Raw genomic sequence first — 19,991 nt, 5'->3', positions numbered from 1 at the left:
GCCGACTCTCTTCTCTGTATACGTTAATGATGTCACTCTTGCTGCTGGTGATTCTCTGATCCACCTCTACACAGATGACACCATTCTGTATACCTCTGGCCCTTCTTTGGAGACTGTGTTATTAACTAACCTCCAGACTAACCTGCCCGCCCGTCCAGCATCTCTACTCTGGATAGTTCTGACTTAGAATATGTAACTACAAATACCCAAGTGTCTGGTGAGACTGTAAACTCTCCTTCCAGACTCACATTAAGCATCTCCAATCCAAAATTAAATCTAGAATTGGCTTTCTATTTCGCAAACAAAGCATCACTCGTGCTGCCAAACATACCCTCTCAAAACTGACCATCCTACCGATCCTCAACTTTGGCGATGTAATTTACAAAATAGCCTCCAACACTCTACTCAACAAATTGGATGCAGTCTATCACAGTGTCATTCGTTTTGCTACCAAAGCCCCATATACCACCCACCACTGCGACCTGTACGCTCTCGTTGGCTGGCCTTCGCTTCATATTTGTCGCCCATTCCACTGGCTCCAGGTCATCTACAAGTCTCTGTAAGGTAAAGCCCCACCTTATCTCAGCTCACTGGTCACCATAGCAGCACCCACCCATAGAACGCGCTCCAGCAGGTATATCTCACTAGTCACCCCCAAAGCCAATTCCTCCTTTGGCCGCCTTTCCTTCCAGTTCTCTGCTGCCAATGACTGGAACGAACTGCAAAAATCACTGAAGCTGGAGACTCATATCTCCCTCACTAGCTTTCAGAACCAGCTGTCTGAGCAGCTCACAGATCACTGCCCATCTATAAATAGCCTATTCAACTACGTCATCCCCGTACTGTATTTATTGCACCCCAGTATTTCTACTTGCACATTCCTATTCTGCACATCTACCAGGGTAGCCTAGTGGTTAGAGCGTTGGACTAGTAACCGGAAGGTTGTGAGTTCAAACCCCCGAGCTGACAAGGTACAAATCTGTCGTTCAACCCTTGAACTGGCAGTTAACCCACTGTTCCCAGGCCGTCATTGAAAATAAGAATTTGTTCTTAAAACCTCTTGAAACTCCCCATCCCGGATCCGGGATCGTGACTAAAGCCTCAGGCTCATTAGCATAACGCAACGTTAACGATTTCTGAAAATCGCAAATAAAATTAAAATAATGCGTTTGCTCTCAAGCTTAGCCTTTTCTTAACAACACTGTCATCTCAGATTTTCAAAATATGCTTTTGAACCATAGAAATTGACTAATTTGTGTAAGAGTATGCAAAGCTAGCATAGCATTTTGTGTAGCATGTAGCACGCAACATTTTCACAAAAGCCAGATAACCAAATAAATAAAATCATTAACTTTGAAGAGCTTCGGATGTTTTCAATGAGGAGACTCTCAGTTACATAGCAAATGTGCAGTTTTTCAAAAAAATATTATTTGTGTAGGACAAATCGCTCCGTTTTGTTCACGTTTGGCTATGAAAAAACCCTGTATACAGTTATAGCCTGAAGCTCATTAGCATAATGTAACGTTAACGATTTCTGAAAATCGCAAATAAAATGAAAATAATGCATCTGCTCTCAAGCTTAGCCTTTTCTTAACAACACTGTCATCTCAGATTTTCAAAATATGCTTTTGAACCATAGAAATTTACTAATTTGTGTATGAGTATGCAAAGCTAGCAATGCATTTTGAATAACATGTAGCACGCAACATTTTCACAAAAACCAGATAACCAAATAAATAAAATCATTTACCTTTGAAGAGCTTCTGATGTTTTCAATGAGGAGACTCTCAGTTACACACCAAATGCGCAGTGTTTCCTGAAAGCGTCTGTGTGTAGGAGAAATCGTTCCGTTTTCTACATTGCGCCTGGCTACTGAAACGAACCGAAAATGCAGTCACCTACAACGTAAAACTTTTTCCGGATTAACTACATAATATCGACCGAAACATGGCAAACGTTGTTTGGAATCAGTCCTCAAGGTGTTTTTTCACATATCTCTTCATTGACATGCAGTTCGTGGAAGCTTGCTTTACTCTCTGTATTGTTTGGAAAAATACTGGCAGGTGACTTTTGCGCACCAATTTCGGCGCAGGACACCGGGCGGACACGTGGTAAATGTGGTCTCTTATGGTCAATCTTCCAATGATCTGCCTACAAATACGTCACAATGCTGCAGACACCTTGGGGAAACGACAGAAAGGGCAGACTCATTCCTCTTGCGTTCACAGCCATATAAGGAGATCATGACAAACAGAGCCTCAAAAATCCTTGTCATTTCCTGGATGCCATCTCATCTTGGTTTTGCCTGAAGCTCACGTTAAAGGGCACGCACAGAGAAGATCTTTGTATTTCTGGACACGTCAGAGTGTTTTCTTTCGAACAGTAGCAATTATATGCATAGTCGAGCATCTTTTTATGACAAAATATCTTGTTTAAAACAGGAACGTTTTTCATCCAAAAATGAAATTGCGCCCCTAGAGTTCCAACAGGTTAACTGACTTGCCTGGTTAAATAAAGGAAAAATTAAAAAATTCCAGTATTTAATTACTATATTGCAATTACTTCGCCACCATGGCCTATTTATTGCCTTTCCTTTCCTTATCCTACCTCATTTGCACACACAGTATATATACTTTTTCTACTGTATTATTCACTGTATGTTTTGTTTATTCCATGTGTAACTCTGTGTTGTTGTGTGTCGAACTGCTTTGCTTTATTTTGGCCAGGTCGCGGTTGTAAATGAGAACTTGTTCTCAACTAGCCTACCTGGTTAATTAAAGGTGAAATATAATTATTTTTTATTTTATTTTTTTTAATCATTGCATAGTGCAGAAAATACACGAGAGTTCAGGCTCCTTGCTTTATCAAAGTTAACAATTTTCACTGTAGTGTCCAAAACATCTTTCATTCCCTTGTTGGCAAGAGCCTCTCGGTGGAGGGTACCCATACTGCTGGAATAAAATAGAGCCATGTTATTGTTTGTTTCTATCACCACTTATTGTGAAAGATTAAATATATATATATATAGATATAACACTCAATCATCCCTTTAATTCTGCTTGATATCAGTCCATAAATTTGACATCTATCATTGTGTCCTTTGGTTAATGAAGTTAACAACGTAAAAAATATCCCTTGACAATCATGAACAATCAGAAATTAGAAAAAGGCTAAATTAAGACATTTAAAATGTATTTACTTGGATAAAGTTGTTTGCAGTTAGCCAGTTAGGCAATAATGTGTGGATAGGCTAAAACTGTGATGCCAATGCAGAATAATGATTTATGAGATCTTTGTTCATGAACAATATATAATTCAGTTCTAAACTGTTATTTTGGATTGTTTTACTCCTAACCAGGGATGGAAACTAAGGATTATGGGCACTGGCCAGCCTGACTAGTAGACTGCATTTTTAAAAATATGTGTCATGCAATATTTGAAGACAAAATGTCACTAACCATCAGTGTCGTGTGTTCATGGATGTCTAGGGAAGCCACACTTCCACAAACATGCTTGCCAAGGGGAAATCACCAAGAAAATAGATAATAACATGACAAACAGAGAGGCAAAATATTTTGTCTGTTTTTCATAAATGTCCTACAATTTGCAGGAAGCTGAATGTATCTCACCAGAGAAAGTATCCAAGTGAACTCAACAGCTGCCTATGCTGTCTGGTCAAAAAAGAGTATGACATTGTTGCTGCCCGTAGCATTGAATGCAAAGGAAGCCAGCGAACATTTGGCCTCTCTTGATAAAACAAATATAAAATAATAGCTGTGAATGGTCCTGGCAGACCAAAAAAAGTACAAAGGGAAGACAGATTCGATTTGGCTTCACACCAATCACATCACATTAGAAGCCACACGTCATTGACAGAAAACGTGAATTGTTGCATCTCATTGTGTCGTTGTCCTCCAGTGGCTGGCTAGCTAGCTAACATTGTCCCTTTGCTAAATTAGTCGTGGATGGAGATAGCGATTTGGACTTTAAATCTTTAACGGCTTTCCTCCTCTTCGTCTGAGGAGGAGTAAGGATCGGACCAAAGCGCAGCGTGGTAAGTGTTTATGATGACGTTTAATTCAAACTCAGAACACTAAACAGAAAATAACAACATGAATTTTCAAAACCGAAACAGTACCTTGTGGCCAAAACACTCACACGGAAACAAACACCCACAAACCAAAAGTGAAACCCAGGCTACCCAAGTATGATTCTCAACTAACGACACCTGCCTCTGATTGAGAACCATACTAGGCCGAACACAGAAACCAACATAGACTGCCCACCCCAACTCATGCCCTGACCATACTAACACAATGAATAAAATAACAGAACTATGGTCAGAATGTTACAAAATCAAATTGTATTAGTCACATGCGCCGAATATAACAGGTATTTCACCTTACAGTGACATTTTCAATTACGAGCCCCTAACCAACAAAGCAGTTTAAAAAAAATACAGATAAGAATAAGAAATAAAAGTAACAAGTAATTAAAGAGCAGCAATAAAATAACAATAGTGAGACTACATACAGGGGGGTACCGGTACAGAGTCAATGTGTGGGGGCACTGGTTAGTTGAGGTAATATGTACATGTAGGTAGAGTTATTAAAGTGACTACGCATAGATGATAACAACAGAGAGTAGCCAGTCTGGGTAGCCATTTGATTAGATGTTCAAGAGTCTTCGGGGTAGAAGCTGTTTAGAAGCCTCTTGGACCTAGACTTGGATGGCAGGAAGCTTGCCCCCAGTGATGTACTGGGCCGTACGCACTACCCTTGCGGTCGGAGGCTGAGCAGTTGCCGTACCAGGCAGTGATGCAACCAGTTGGAGTCTTTGCTCTCGATGGTGCAGCTGTAGAACCTTTTGAGGATCTGAGGAATCTTTTCAATCTCCTGTGGTTTTATTACATTTTTCGTACTGGCCAATGATTATAACGGTGATTCTGATTAGCTATTACCATAGCTTAAATGTTACAAAATAATAATACATTTATAAAAATACATTGTGCCCCTGAGAGGATGGAAGTTCAACATGTAGCTAGATGTAGTAACATTAGGGTAATGTTAACTAGCCTGGTGCACCGTTACCCATGAAAGGAGGTTTGGCTAGCGAATAAGCAATTTTGCCAGGCAGCCTAGGACAACACAAATAAAAGAGTCACAAACCATTTAGTCAACATGAAAGAGGAGGATGGCATTGGCTTTTCTCTACATGTAGGGTGAGTCAACATGTTTTTCTACTGCACGACCCCCCCCCCCCCCCCACACACACACACACACACAGAAATCAGTACAATGGACAGCCACATCATATTCAGATGACATTGATTGGACTAAATCATTTTTGTTATCTGTGGTTGTCACTGTGTTAGACTAAGCATAGATGAGCCTCACAGTGGAGGTGTCATAATACCCACACAACCTAGCAGTCAAACAGGGATTCCGATTGGTTCCAATCTGGTTTTTTTCCCCACCACTCGTTTTCCCAATAGAGAATTTTAGAATGAGAATAAGGGCTGTGTTTAGTGAAGTCTTACCCTGGTGCGTGACATTTTGATAACCATGGACATCTCTCTTAAACAAGGTGACTTTTATCAATAAATCGGGTCTATTCATTATTAAAACCTGTTGATACTACCCATCCCGGATCCGGGATCGTGAATACAGCCTCAGGCTCATTAGCATAACGCAACGTTAACGATTTCTGAAAATCGCAAATGAAATGAAAATAATATGCCTGCTCTCAAGCTTAGCCTTTTCTTAACAACACTGTCATCTCAGATTTTCAAAATATGCTTTTGAACCATAGCAAATCAAGCATTTGTGTAAGAGTATTGATAGCTAGCTTAGCATTTAGCGTAGCATTTTGCACGCAACATTTTCACAAAAACCAGAAAACCAAATAAATAAAATAATTGACCTTTGAAGAACTTCGGATGTTTTCAATGAGGAGACTCTCAGTTACATAGCAAATGTTCAGTTGAGTTTCCCTGAAAGAATCTTTGTGTAGGAGAAATCGCTCCGTTTTGTACATCACATTTGGCTACCGAAACGAACCGAAAATTCAGTCACCAAAACGTCAAACTTTTTCCAAATTAACTCCATAATATCGACCGAAACATGGCAAACGTTGTTTAGAATCAATCCTCAAGGTGTTTTTTCACATATTTCTTCATTGATATATCGTTCGTGGAAGCCTGCATTCTTCTCTGAATTCTGTGGAAAAATACTTGCAGCTGACTTTTGCGCACCAATTTCGGCGCAGGACACCGGGCGGACACCTGGTAAATGTGGTCTCTTATAGTCAATCTTCCAATGATATGCCTACAAATATGTCACAATGCTGCAGACACCTTGGGGAAACGACAGAAAGGGCTGACTCACTCCTCTCGCATTCACAGCCATATAAGGAGACAATGGAAAACAGAGCCTCAAAAATCCTGCTCATTTCCTGGATGCCGTTTCATCTTGGTTTTGCCTGTAGCTCACGTTCTAGGGCACGCACAGAAAATATCTTTGCAGTTCTGGAAACGTCAGAGTGTTTTCTTTCCAAAGCTACCAATTATATGCATAGTCGAGCATCTTTTTGTGACAAAATATTGCGCTTAAAACGGGCACGTCTTTTTATCCAAAAATGATATAGCGCCCCCAGAGTTTCAACAGGTTAACCTGCTTGTCCTTTTCAACCTGCTTAACCTGCTCGTGCTGTTTAACCTGTTCAACCTGCTTAACCTGCCCGTCCTGTTCGACCTGTTCAACCTGCTTAACCTGCTTAACCTGCTTGTCCTGTTCAACCTGCTTAACCTGCCCGTCCTGTTCGACCTGTTCAACCTGCTTAACCTGCTTAACCTGCTAGTCCTGTTCGACCTGTTCAACCTGCTTAACCTGCTTAACCTGCTAGTCCTGCTCAACCTGCTTAACCTGCTAGTCCTGCTCAACCTGCTTAACCTTTTCAACCTGCTTAACCAGCTAGTCCTGCTCAACCTGCTTACCCTGCTCATCCTGTTTAACCTGCTCGTCCTGCTCAACCTGCATAACCTGCTCGTCCTGTTCAACCTGCTTAACCTGCTAGTCCTGCTCAACCTGCTCGCTTTTCTGCCTATCTTGGAGTAACTTGAGAATATTCATATTTGCTCTGAGTGACATGCTGAGTGATGACATTGACATCTAACCAGTGCTGTAGGGGTGGGGGAGGGATTAAAGGTTCACTGCATTGTGGGTCCACTGCACTGTGAAATCACAGCAGTCACTCCAGGGCTTCTTGCTGTGCCTGCTACTTCCTAGTGCAGGATATTGGATTGTTTATTTTTGTCTTAAAAATGTGTCAGTTAAACATAAATGTTACACAGCATTGTGGGGTTATGTAATCTCAAATCCGACTGGATAAAATCAAATCAAATCAAATCAAATCAAATGTATTTATATAGCCCTTCGTACATCAGCTGATATCTCAAAGTGCTGTACAGAAACCCAGCCTAAAACCCCAAACAGCAAGCAATGCAGGTGTAGAAGCACGGTGGCTAGGAAAAACTCCCTAGAAAAGCCAAAACCTAGGAAGAAACCTAGAGAGGAACCAGGCTATGTGGGGTGGCCAGTCCTCTTCTGGCTGTGCCGGGTAGAGATTATAACAGAACATGGCCAAGATGTTCAAATGTTCATAAATGACCAGCATGGTCGAATAATAATAAGGCAGAACAGTTGAAACTGGAGCAGCAGCACGGCCAGGTGGACTGGGGACAGCAAGGAGTCATCATGTCAAGTAGTCCTGGGGCATGGTCCTAGGGCTCAGGTCAGTTGAAACTGGAGCAGCAGCACGGCCAGGTGGACTGGGGACAGCAAGGAGTCATCATGTCAGGTAGTCCTGGGGCATGGTCCTAGGGCTCAGGTCCTCCGAGAGAGAGAAGGAGAGAATTAGAGAACGCACACTTAGATTCACACAGGACACCGAATTGGACAGGAGAAGTACTCCAGATATAACAAACTGACCCCAGCCCCCGACACATAAACTACTGCAGCATAAATACTGGAGGCTGAGACAGGAGGGGTCAGGAGACACTGTGGCCCCACCCGAGGACACCCCCGGACAGGGCCAAACAGGAAGGATATAACCCCACCCACTTTGCCAAAGCACAGCCCCCACACCACTGGAGGGATATCTTCAACCACCAACTTACCATCCTGAGACAAAGCTGAGTATAGCCCGCAAAGATCTCCGCCACGGCACAACCCAAGGGGGCGCCAACCCAGACAGGATGACCACATCAGTGAATCAACCCACTCAGGTGACGCACCCCCTCCAGGGACGGCATGAGAGAGCCCCAGCAAGCCAGTGACTCAGCCCCTGTAATAGGGTTAGAGGCAGAGAATCCCAGTGGAAAGAGGGGAACCGGTCAGGCAGAGACAGCAAGGGTGGTTCGTTGCTCCAGAGCCTTTCCGTTCACCTTCCCACTCCTGGGCAAGACTACACTCAATCATATGACCCACTGAAGAGATGAGTCTTCAGTAAAGACTTAAAGGTTGAGACCGAGTTTGCGTCTCTTACATGGGTAGGCAGACCGTTCCATAAAAATGGAGCTCTATAGGAGAAAGCCCTGCCTCCAGCTGTTTGCTTAGAAATTCTAGGGACAATTAGGAGGCCTGCGTCTTGTGACCGTAGCGTACGTGTAGGTATGTACGGCAGGACCAAATCAGAGAGATAGGTAGGAGCAAGCCCATGCAATGCTTTGTAGGTTAGCAGTAAAACCTTGAAATCAGCCCTTGCTTTGACAGGAAGCCAGTGTAGGGAGGCTAGCACTGGAGTAATATGATCAAATTTTTTGGTTCTAGTCAGGATTCTAGCAGCCGTATTTAGCACTAACTGAAGTTTATTTAGTGCTTTATCCGGGTAGCCGGAAAGTAGAGCATTGCAGTAGTCTAACCTAGAAGTGACAAAAGCATGGATTAATTTTTCTGCATCATTTTTGGACAGAAAGTTTCTGATTTTTGCAATGTTACGTAGATGGAAAAAAGCTGTCCTTGAAATGGTCTTGATATGTTCTTCAAAAGAGAGATCAGGGTCCAGAGTAACGCCGAGGTCCTTCACAGTTTTATTTGAGATGACTGTACAACCATTAAGATTAATTGTCAGATTCAACAGAAGATCTCTTTGTTTCTTGGGACCTAGAACAAGCATCTCTGTTTTATCCGAGTTTAAAAGTAGAAAGTTTGCTGCCATCCACTTCCTTATGTCTGAAACACATGCTTCTAGCGAGGGCAATTTTGCGGCTTCACCATGTTTCATTGAAATGTACAGCTGTGTATCATCCGCATAGCAGTGAAAGTTAACATTATGTTTTCGAATAACATCCCCAAGAGGTAAAATATATAGTGAAAACAACAGCGGTCCTAAAACGGAACCTTGAGGAACACCGAAATTTACAGTTGATTTGTCAGAGGACAAACCATCCACAGAGACAAACTGATATCTTTCCGACAGATAAGATCTAAACCAGGCCAGAACTTGTCCGTGTAGACCAATTTGGGTTTCCAATCTCTCCAAAAGAACGTGGTGATCGATGGTATCAAAAGCAGCACTAAGGTCTAGGAGCACGAGGACAGATGCAGAGCCTCGGTCCGATGCCATTAAAATGTCATTTACCACCTTCACAAGTGCCGTCTCAGTGCTATGATGGGGTCTAAAACCAGACTGAAGCATTTCATATACATTGTTTGTCTTCAGGAAGGCAGTGAGTTGCTGAGCAACAGCCTTTTCTAAGATTTTTGAGAGGAATGGAAGATTCGATATAGGCCGATAGTTTTTTATATTTTCTGGGTCAAGGTTTGGCTTTTTCAAGAGAGGCTTTATTACTGCCACTTTTAGTGAGTTTGGTACACATCCGGTGGATAGAGAGCCGTTTATTATGTTCAACATAGGAGGGCCAAGCACAGGAAGCAGCTCTTTCAGTAGTTTAGTTGGAATAGGGTCCAGTAAGCAAATATAAAGTACTTGTTTCATTGTTCTACTCCTGTCGAATCCGCATCCATCCTGTGTTCCAGATCGAGGATATGCAGTGGCCGGACGGACAGACAGAGATCCCCAGCTCTGTGTGCAGTCAGCCCTGCAAGACAGGACAGAGGAAGAAGGCAGTGAAAGGCATGCCGTGTTGCTGGCACTGTGAACCCTGTGATGGCTACCAGTACCAGTATGATGAAACATCCTGCAAGCTGTGCTCCTACAGCATGATGCCCAACCCCAACAGGTGACAGACAGGAACACTGTAGACATAACTTTAAGACTTGACAAAATTACACAAACATTCCCCAAATTCCCAGGGATTTCTGGAAGACCTGGGAATATTGGGAAAGTTTCAGGAATTGTTCAACCCTAGATAATTCTAGAACGTTTTTACGCTCTCCTTGATACAGTAGTATTATAAAAAAACAAGTTTGTCTTCTTGTCGTCTGTATGTGTATTTTCTAAATTGTCAAATTAAATTAAACTTAATAAATCAATCAATCTATTAAAAGGACGGCATGTCAGCCCATCCCCATCGTGAAGCTGGAGTGGCACTCCCCTTGGGCAGTGATCCCCGTCTTCCTCGCCATGCTGGGCATCATCGCCACCATCTTCGTCATGGCAACCTTCATCCGCTACAACGACACGCCCATTGTCCGTGCGTCTGGCCGTGAACTGAGCTATGTCCTCCTCACCGGGATCTTCCTCTGTTACATTATCACCTTCGTCATGATCGCCAAGCCCGACGTCGCCATATGCTCATTCCGCCGGATCTTCCTGGGTCTGGGCATGTGCATCAGCTACGCCGCGTTACTCACCAAGACCAACCGGATCTACCGGATCTTTGAAGAAGGTAAGACGTCGGTGACGGCACCCAGGCTGATCAGCCCGACCTCTCAGCTGGCCATCACCTCTTCCCTAATTTCCGCTCAGCTACTGGGTGTGTTGGTCTGGTTCGGTGTGGATCCCCCTAACACCATCATCGACTACGACGAACAGAAGACATTCGACTCAGACCAGGCTAGAGGAGTGTTGAAATGTGACATCACGGATCTGCAGATTATATGCTCGCTGGGTTATAGCATCCTACTCATGGTCACGTGTACTGTGTATGCCATCAAGACGCGGGGCGTCCCGGAGAACTTTAACGAGGCTAAACCCATTGGATTCACGATGTATACCACCTGTATCGTCTGGCTAGCCTTCATTCCCATCTTCTTCGGGACAGCTCAGTCTGCAGAGAAGGTAAGGTTGATTTCAGATTGTTTCCTATTAATTCATTATGATAATATAAAATGGGCCTAAGTCTAGTCCTGGACAAAAAAACGTAATATTCTCCATTGAAAGTGTTTCTTTGTCCAAGACTAGGTTTAAGCTGTAGGTCTGGGTAACCAGCCAATTAAGTCATATTGGAGAACTGTCCTTTTAGCACTGAGGTGAAGTTACCCATGTGTTGTTATGTGTTACATGTTACCCATTATGGCAGATGGCAGATTTGCTTGCACACTTTAATATTGGTTGCACCAATGTGCCAAACCAAGACTTGGCAAATTAGACAGAACCTTTGATTTTATATGTGACCGGTTACAGGATCGAAGCCATTAGACGTGACTTCCTACTTCACAGTAGGGCCATTATTGTTTTAGTATTTTATTGCAGAAATGCCTTCTTGAACATGTTGCTTAAATTACAAACTTGTACGGGGTCATTAATAAATATGAATAAAATGACGAGTTTAGCCAAGGAAAAAGCAACTGAGCAGGGAGAAAGACAGGATCCATCCTGACTAGTCCTGATTGGCTGAGATAATGGAGTTGTTGGACATGCCGTGAGCATTCCTGATTGGTCTGTGATGTCACAGGGTTCTTTGGGGGGGGGGGGATTCCTTGGCCATTACATAGATCATCTTTGCAACCGCAGATATTTGGAAAGATATAGTTTTGTACAACTGGAGAAGTGTTGCTACAGCTCTAAAAAAAACATTGTTGCCCTGAATTTAGCGGACTACTTTCTGGAGGACATTGCCACGCTGACTCACACGCGTTGACATGTGGTTGTGATGAGGTTTAAAAGACGGATGGGTCTAAGACTTAAGAATGATGAATCGGACATAAACAACAGCTTTCAAAGGGTATTTTATTGTCTCTGAACTAAAGCTATCAACTTTTAAAGCAGCACGGCCATATTTCCCTCAACTACAGTGAAGAAATGAACATTTGCTATTAGCCTCAATAGAGACATTCAGACATATGGCATATTGCTGTTTGTGTCAGTTTTATCTCAAATTCCATGTCCAGGCCATGAACAGTCTGATGTTGCTATAATTGGTCTGTTTGCTAGCTGAAGGCAATCTAGACTCTCTTTAACCTCTGTAGCTATAAGAGGATCAGCTGTGGCTTATCCATGGTGGCGTCCAAAACATTCACCCCATTCCCTTTATAGTGCACTACTTCGAACCAGGGCACATAGTGCTTTTTGGGATACAGCTTGTGTCTGAAATTAATGAAATCATCAGAAATAATAAGCTATAATATGGCTGCATGGCGATGATATGTTTAAAAAAAAAATAATTGCTCAGTTTAAGATCATGGTGGAAGTTAATTTCTATTTAAACCATGTTTGATTATCTGACTTTTTGTCATCATCGTGGTTGTTTGTCTTTCTTGACCACTGGCTGTGTTTTTTTCTTTCTCTTGTCTTGCTAGTTGGCCTTGAAACCAATTACGTCTGAGGAAATGGAAAACTACAACACCTGGGTGTGTATGTGGAATACAGGTGTTGTGAAGCTGACTGTGAGATTGCCTTTGTTCAATCCAATCACAGTGTAGTCAGAGACTCAGTTTAATTTAACCATCTGTTTTATCAGTGGTACAACAGATAATAATATTATCAGTGGTGGACTGGCCTTCTGGCATTTCGGGCAAATGTATTGCCTTACCTCTCTTATCCTACCTCATTTCCACATGCTGTATATAGATATTTCTACTGTGTAATTGATTGTATGTTTGTTTATTTCCATGTGTAACTCTGTGTTGTTGTATGTGTCGAACGGCTTTGCTTTATCTTGGCCAAGTCGCAGTTGTAAATGAGATCTTGTTCTCAACTAGCCTACCTGGTTAAATAAAGCTGTTCTCAACTAGCCTACCTGGTTAAATAAAGGTGTCCTCAACTAGTCTACCTGGTTAAATAAAGGTGTTCTCAACTAGCCTACCTGCTTAAATAAAGGTGTTCTCAACTAGCCTACCTGGTTAAATAAAGGTGTCCTCAACTAGCCTACCTGGTTAAATAAAGGTGTTCTCAACTAGCCTACCTGGTTAAATCAAGGTGTTCTCAACTAGCCTACCTGGTTAAATCAAGGTGTTCTCAACTAGCCTACCTGGTTAAATCAAGGTGTTCTCAACTAGCCTACCTGGTTAAATCAAGGTGTTCTCAACTAGCCTACCTGGTTAAATCAAGGTGTTCTCAACTAGCCTACCTGGTTAAATCAAGGTGTTCTCAACTAGCCTACCTGGTTAAATCAAGGTGTTCTCAACTAGCCTACCTGGTTAAATAAACGTGTCCTCAACTAGCCTACCTGGTTAAATAAAGGTGTTCTCAACTAGCCTACCTGGTTAAATAAAGGTGTTCTCAACTAGCCTACCTGGTTAAATAAAGGTGTTCTCAACTAGCCTACCTGGTTAAATAAAGGTGTTCTCAACTTGCCTACCTGGTAAATCAAGGTGAAATAAATAACCATTTTAAAAACAATATGCCAGATGGTTAGTCCAGTTTTAACTAGTGAGCCTGTTTAACTTGTTATTTTTTTGATAGAAAGTATCATTATCTGGGTTCCTCAAAGAATTAAAAAAAAATGGGCCATGCCTTAAAAATACCAGAGCCAATTTCTGAAGACCGGTGACGTCGAACGCCAATTTCTGTTCTTAGACCGCCCCTGTTTTCTATTGTATTTAGCATTTCCCAAATTCTTTTGGTGTACAAACGGCTTAAGTGCTCCCGAAAATAGGTGTTAGAAATGTACCCCGAAGCGCAACAGAAAAGGTTTCAGAAACTAAAACGATTGTGCCTTTACAAATTCCACCGGCAAACCAAAAAGGATTTGCAATGCAGCTGAAGGGCTGGCTGAGTCTAGTGAAAATGCATTTTGTTTTGTACAATAGGGTACTGTAACTAAACTACCTGCTTAATCTGTACCCGACTGGCACGCTATATCATACACTGACTATACAACACATTAGATAGACCATGTGAATCCTGTTGAAGCTATGATCCCACTTCAATCAGTGTAGATGAAGGAGAGGAGACAGGTGGTAGAAGGATTGCTAAGCCTTGAGATATTTGAGACGTGGGTTGTTACACGTGTGCCATGCAGAAAGTGAATGGGCAAGACAAAAAAATGGTAAGTGTTTTTGGTAGTAGGTGCCAGGCGCACCGGTTTGTGTCAAGAACTACAAACAGCAGCATGGGGTTTCTTTTCTCACACTCAGTTTCCTGTGTGTATCAAGAATGGTCTACCACCTCAAAAGGAACATCCAGCCAACTTCACACAACTGTGTCAACATGGTCCAGCATCCCTGTGGAATACTTTCGACACCTTGTACAGTCCATGCCCTGACAAATTGAGGCTGTTCTGAGGGCATAAGGGTGGAGGGGAGGGGGGCAATTCAATATTTGGGAGGTGGTTGGTATACTCAGTGTAGTGCACTACATTTGACCAAGGCCCTGTGGGTTCTGGTCAAAAGTAGTGCACTATATAGGGAATAGGGTGTGATTTGGGAGCTGTATACTAAAGGTGATATGCAGCCCTGGGAAGAGAACAGAGAGGCTCATTAGGTCGACAGTTTCATATGTCCAGGGGAGGTGTGTGTGTGTGTGTGTGTGTGTGTGTGTGTGTGTGTGTGTGTGTGTGTGTGTGTGTGTGTGTGTGTGTGTGTGTGTGTGTGTGTGTGTGTGTGTGTGTGTGTGTGTGTGTGTGTGTGTGTGTGTGTGTGTGGAGTGTCTAAGCTTGTGTGTGTGTGCTGCCTCGTGCTGTGTGAAGGCCTGACGTCAGCAGCCAGGCAGAGCCTAGGCAGGCAGGCAGGCAGGCAGGCACCCCAGCCCCAGCAGAGTGGAATTGTAACACCCTGGCCTTTACTGCTAGTCATTACTTACCTGGCTGAGGTCGGGCAGAAATACTGTTGACGATAGAGCAGTATTCACAAGGCCTGAAGAAAAGAGCTACCACACTCCCGCCTCTCAACCCAGCTTTCAAATCGCCTCCAGCACACAGGCACTGTTGGGGCGAGAGACTGAGTGACAAGTCGTTATTTTTTTCTTTCATGTGCTATTTTGCTATTCGCTTCACGACTCCTGCATGCTTTGTTGACTATATTTGTTTCCACACTCGGGACTCTGACTCTCTATTAGTTAGACAGACTTTACATACATTTTTTGGGGCCTCCGGTCCTGTTCTAACCACCTCTTTCCAGCTTTAAAGGCGTCTGAAATGTTACCCAGCCGAAGCCGTTCGGAAAAGTGTGCTGACATTATGCTGAAATTTTGTGACGTTTTTGTTCATTTTTGTTCACCGTCTACTCCCCTGTCGCCGGTTTACTAACCACCTGTCCTGGCACACCTGGCAACCCATCATTATGCACACCTGGCAACCCATCATTACGCACAACTGGCTACCCATCATTTAGCACACCTGGCTACCCATCATTTAGCACACCTGGCAACCCATTAGTACGCACACCTGGCAACCCATCATTATGCACATCTGGCAACCCATCATTATGCACACCTGGCAACCCATCATTATGCACACCTGGCAACACATCATAACGCACACCTGCAACACTCATTACACACACCTGGCAACCCATCATTCGGTGAGAATTTTTTCGGCTGTTCGGGCACACAAATGTTTTTCTGTAGGCAAGCAGAAGTTCAGAACTGAAGTCAACGCCATCTTGGTCAAGAGTAGGAATTCTTCAGTAAAGTATTTGTTGTCATTCAACAAGAGACGACTCGTTTTCATGCACATTTGTTCATTGGGAAATACTGACCACACATCTTAATTAGATGTAAAATTGTGTACCTAAGATGTCCTTGGCAAAAAATGCAAAATGAATGACCGATTTCTTGAGTTATCTTAGATTAATCCAGACCTTTTTGAGGCTAAGACACCTGGCTAAGACGTCTCAAAATAGACAAACAGTTCTCTTGCCACTTGTTCCTCTGTCTTTTAAGGGAGTATGCGAGATCACACTTTTTCAGTTTGTCTAGCCGATTTCGCCTAGGCCCCACCCGAATTGAGTGGAGGTGAGTATTTTTTGGGAGGTATGATATTTATGCCTTAGTGAATATAGGACCAAATACTTCACCTTTGCCGTATGTGACTTTTTCCCAGTACCTTTGGTCTCCTAAAAATGAGGGGACTATGTGCTGTAATTTCTAAATGGTTCACCCAATGTGGATAACAATACCCTCAAATTAAAGCTGACAGTATGCACTTTAACCTCGTAGACATTGCATCATTTAAAATCAAAAGTGCTAGAGTATAGAGCCAAATCAAGAACATATTGTCATATTGGTATCATTTAAATCCAAAGTGTTGGAGTACAGAGCCAAATCAAGAACATATTGATATGATTTGTACCTTTTGATAAAGACATGCAAAACATACGGTATACAATAAATAATACAAAATACTGCGATATGTAATATGCACATTTTTGGGTGAAAATTATATTTATACTAATACAATTGCTCAGAGAAAGAGATTTAGTTTTTACAAGTAATTTTTTATTTCTTGAAAAACATAAGATTAGAAATGATTCCACCCTTGTTTTCAATACCTTTCAATATCCCGAGGATAACAACCATTTTCTAAAACGATTTACGAGATTAGAGAACACATTGGGAGGGATCCTTTGCCCACACACAAGTACATATGTGACTTGCTCTATAAACACATTTGGAGTTTAATACAATGCTGGATAAAGTTACATACATGTTTGCAGTTACTTTTAAAGACAGTTATTTAATATAATTAAAAACAACTATTTACTTAATACAAAACACAGTCTATGAAATCCGTTAACATGAGTTTTATTAGTTATTTTACACACGACAAAGAGAAAGGAATCCGAAAAACGAAACTTTGTTTCAACAAGTCAAAATACTTTTCTATTTATTCATCAGGTACCCTAAAATATAATTAAACTATAATATTTAATACGGAAAGAAGTATGTTCAATAGGAAAGCAATGTCAGCAGGTGCTTGTCCTCTTCGTCGCTCGCTCAAACACGGATTTCCAAACTGGTGTCGTCATACTAAAACTCATACTTCTTCTTCATTATCCAAGTTACAAGCCCAAAACCTTGAACACAGACTATTGACATCTAGTGGAAGCGATAGGAATTACAATATGACCCTATGCTTTCCATTGTAAGAACATGGGCTCCCCCCAAAAAAATTCTGGTTGGTTTTTCTTTGGATTTCCTCCCGCCATATCAATTGTGTTATAGTCTCCTACATTATTTTAACATTCTACTCAAGGTGTTTTCTATCCAATGGTACCAATTAAATGCATATCCTGGCGTGTGGGCCTGAGAAACAGGCAGTTTACTTTGGGCACATCAGTCAGGCGGAAATTGAGAAAAAAAAGGGCCCTAGCCTGAAGAAGTTTTAATGCCTGTGGCAGGTCATTAGTGAAAATAGAAAATAGTAGAGGGCCTAGAGAGCTGCCATGCGGTACACCACACTTTATATGTTTAACATTAAAGAATCATCCATTAACTAAAGTCTCTAAGCAGAAAATAACATGAGAAATGTTAAAGAAAATCTGGCCACACATCTTTGGATCTGATTCGTGGGGTTATTACGTGAATAATTAGCTTAGATTAGAGCATTTTCCGCTCGTCCACTTGGCTTGAGCTGACAGACATTTTAATACAAATATAAGTATCAAGATTTAGGATAACACTAACCACGATCACGCATCAAGGCACCACACAGAGGACTGCCTTCTAAAATCTAGGGATCTGTCCTGGGAGCAGCATTGTGTGGACATCAGCAAAGTTGTTGACAAAGTTGTTGACAATAGTGGACGATTACCTGAATGTTCTCGTAGGACCCATTTGCTGGCAAACGACCAACACACCTCTTCTGCCTTGGAGCCACACATGTTCCTTGGAGCCACACCATGTTCCTTGGAGAAGTGTATTACTGCAGTGAACTTTTTTGTTGAAATTCCCTAAATCAGAAAATATATTATTTAAAACATGCCTTCAAGGCCAGTTTTTTCCTATTTGTATTCCTGATGAAGCCGACTACTCATTCTGTCTTGAATACCTCAGGAACTTTTTCTTTATACTGTTGCAGACCCAATTATTTATTTTTATTTTATTTCACCTTTATTTAACCAGGTAGGCTAGTTGAGAACAAGTTCTCATTTGCAACTGGAATCGCAATAAATAACAGGAATTTTCAAGTATTTTCAAGTAAAGAAAACATACACACGTTACACACTGCAACTTTTCCATGCGGATTTCCTGGCTATCAAGGAACTATGATGTCGTCTCTATGTTTCCTTTCTTTTTGTTTGCTCCTTTTGGAGCTGACATTTTCCTTGGAGAGGTCCATGGAACCAGTGTTCTTGCCAATGAGCAGTGGTGTAAAAAGTACCCAATTGTCCTACTTGAGTAAAAGTAAAGATACATTAATAGAAATTACTCAAGTAAAAGTGAAAGTCACCCAGTATAATCATACTTGAGCAAAAGTCTAAAAGTATTTTGTTTTAAATGTTCTCACGTATCAAAAGTAAATGTAATTGCTAAAATATACTTAAGTATCAAAATTGAAGTAAAAGTTGTCAAATATATAAAGACTAAAGTAAAGTACAGATACTCTAAAAAACTACATATGCTCTTTCAATTATTTTTACTTAATTACTTTACTTTCCACCAATGCAAATGAGCACTAGATGCCACTGATCGTCTGAACCAGCTCACATCACACAATCATTACTGTTTAAAATCCAGAGATTTCGCTCTCATGGGAATCTATCGATACAGTAGAAAGCTAAGCTAGCTAGCTGCCAGCTAAGGTGTAAGTCAGTGTGTCTATGTGTGATGGGTTTGGAAACATGAGAGTGTGGCCTGAGGTACACGTTTAGTTTTTTCGTAGATGATATGCTACAATAACTTTGACAACCTTTGGGCAAACAGGAAAAACATGGGATTGAATAGCCTATTGTACCTTGATTCAAAAGACACAGCTAGTTGACCAGTGTCAGAGTCGTGTGTGTGTATAGATGACAGGGAAGTCAGGCGCAGGAGAATCAAACAGACTGAAATGGAGAATTTAATAACGAATAAACTAAACATACTCCAAACACTAAATGTAACAGTAAAATAAAGTGGGTACGAGGACCCGCCGTGCACCAATACAAAAACAGCACAGCTCTGAATAACAAACAATCTCTGACAAAGACATGAGGGGAAACAGAGGGTTAAAAACTCAACAGGTAATAAATGGGATTTAAACCATGTGTGTAGGAAGACAAGACAAAACCAATGGAAAATGAAAAATCGATCAATGATGGCTAGAAGACCGGTGACGTCGAACGCCGAGCACCGCCCGAATAAGGAGACGCTTCGACTTCGGTAGAAGTCGTGACAGCTAGTTTGTAATTCATACATTTCTTCTGAACAGGGGAGGGTTTTAATAGTGCAGGTACTTGTAAAATAGTGATGTGAAAAGCCTGAAGTCATTTGTTACAAGCTAGCATCCACCGAAACGATGTGAAAGTGCTCCGTTGCTATGTTTCATCCTACGTTTATAAGATTACACCCGATTGAGATGGTTTGGGATGAGTTGGACGGCAGGGTGAAGAATAAACAGTTCTGGTGGCATGTCTTGTGAGGTATGAATCAGTGTCTGAGATGTGTGCTAGTAATTTGGACATACAGTTTGGTGCTTTCAACACCTCTCACAAAGACAAGTAGCCTTT

General features: G+C 41.8%; 1 protein-coding gene across 1 annotated transcript in view; it reads left to right on the top strand.

Annotated features, from left to right (window-relative positions):
- LOC135530281 (metabotropic glutamate receptor 7-like) overlaps nucleotides 1–19,991 on the top strand; it is a 224,017-nt gene that overhangs the window by 130,309 nt on the left and 73,717 nt on the right. The window contains exons 7-8 of the mRNA XM_064958639.1: nucleotides 10,038–10,240; nucleotides 10,509–11,241. Coding sequence (XP_064814711.1) covers nucleotides 10,038–10,240; nucleotides 10,509–11,241 — 936 coding nt within the window. The remainder of the gene's footprint in view (nucleotides 1–10,037; nucleotides 10,241–10,508; nucleotides 11,242–19,991) is intronic.

Source organism: Oncorhynchus masou, chromosome 5, assembly GCF_036934945.1.
Source record: "Oncorhynchus masou masou isolate Uvic2021 chromosome 5, UVic_Omas_1.1, whole genome shotgun sequence".
NCBI classification, from domain to species: domain Eukaryota; kingdom Metazoa; phylum Chordata; class Actinopteri; order Salmoniformes; family Salmonidae; genus Oncorhynchus; species Oncorhynchus masou.
This window is presented reverse-complemented; position numbering and strand designations above follow the sequence as displayed.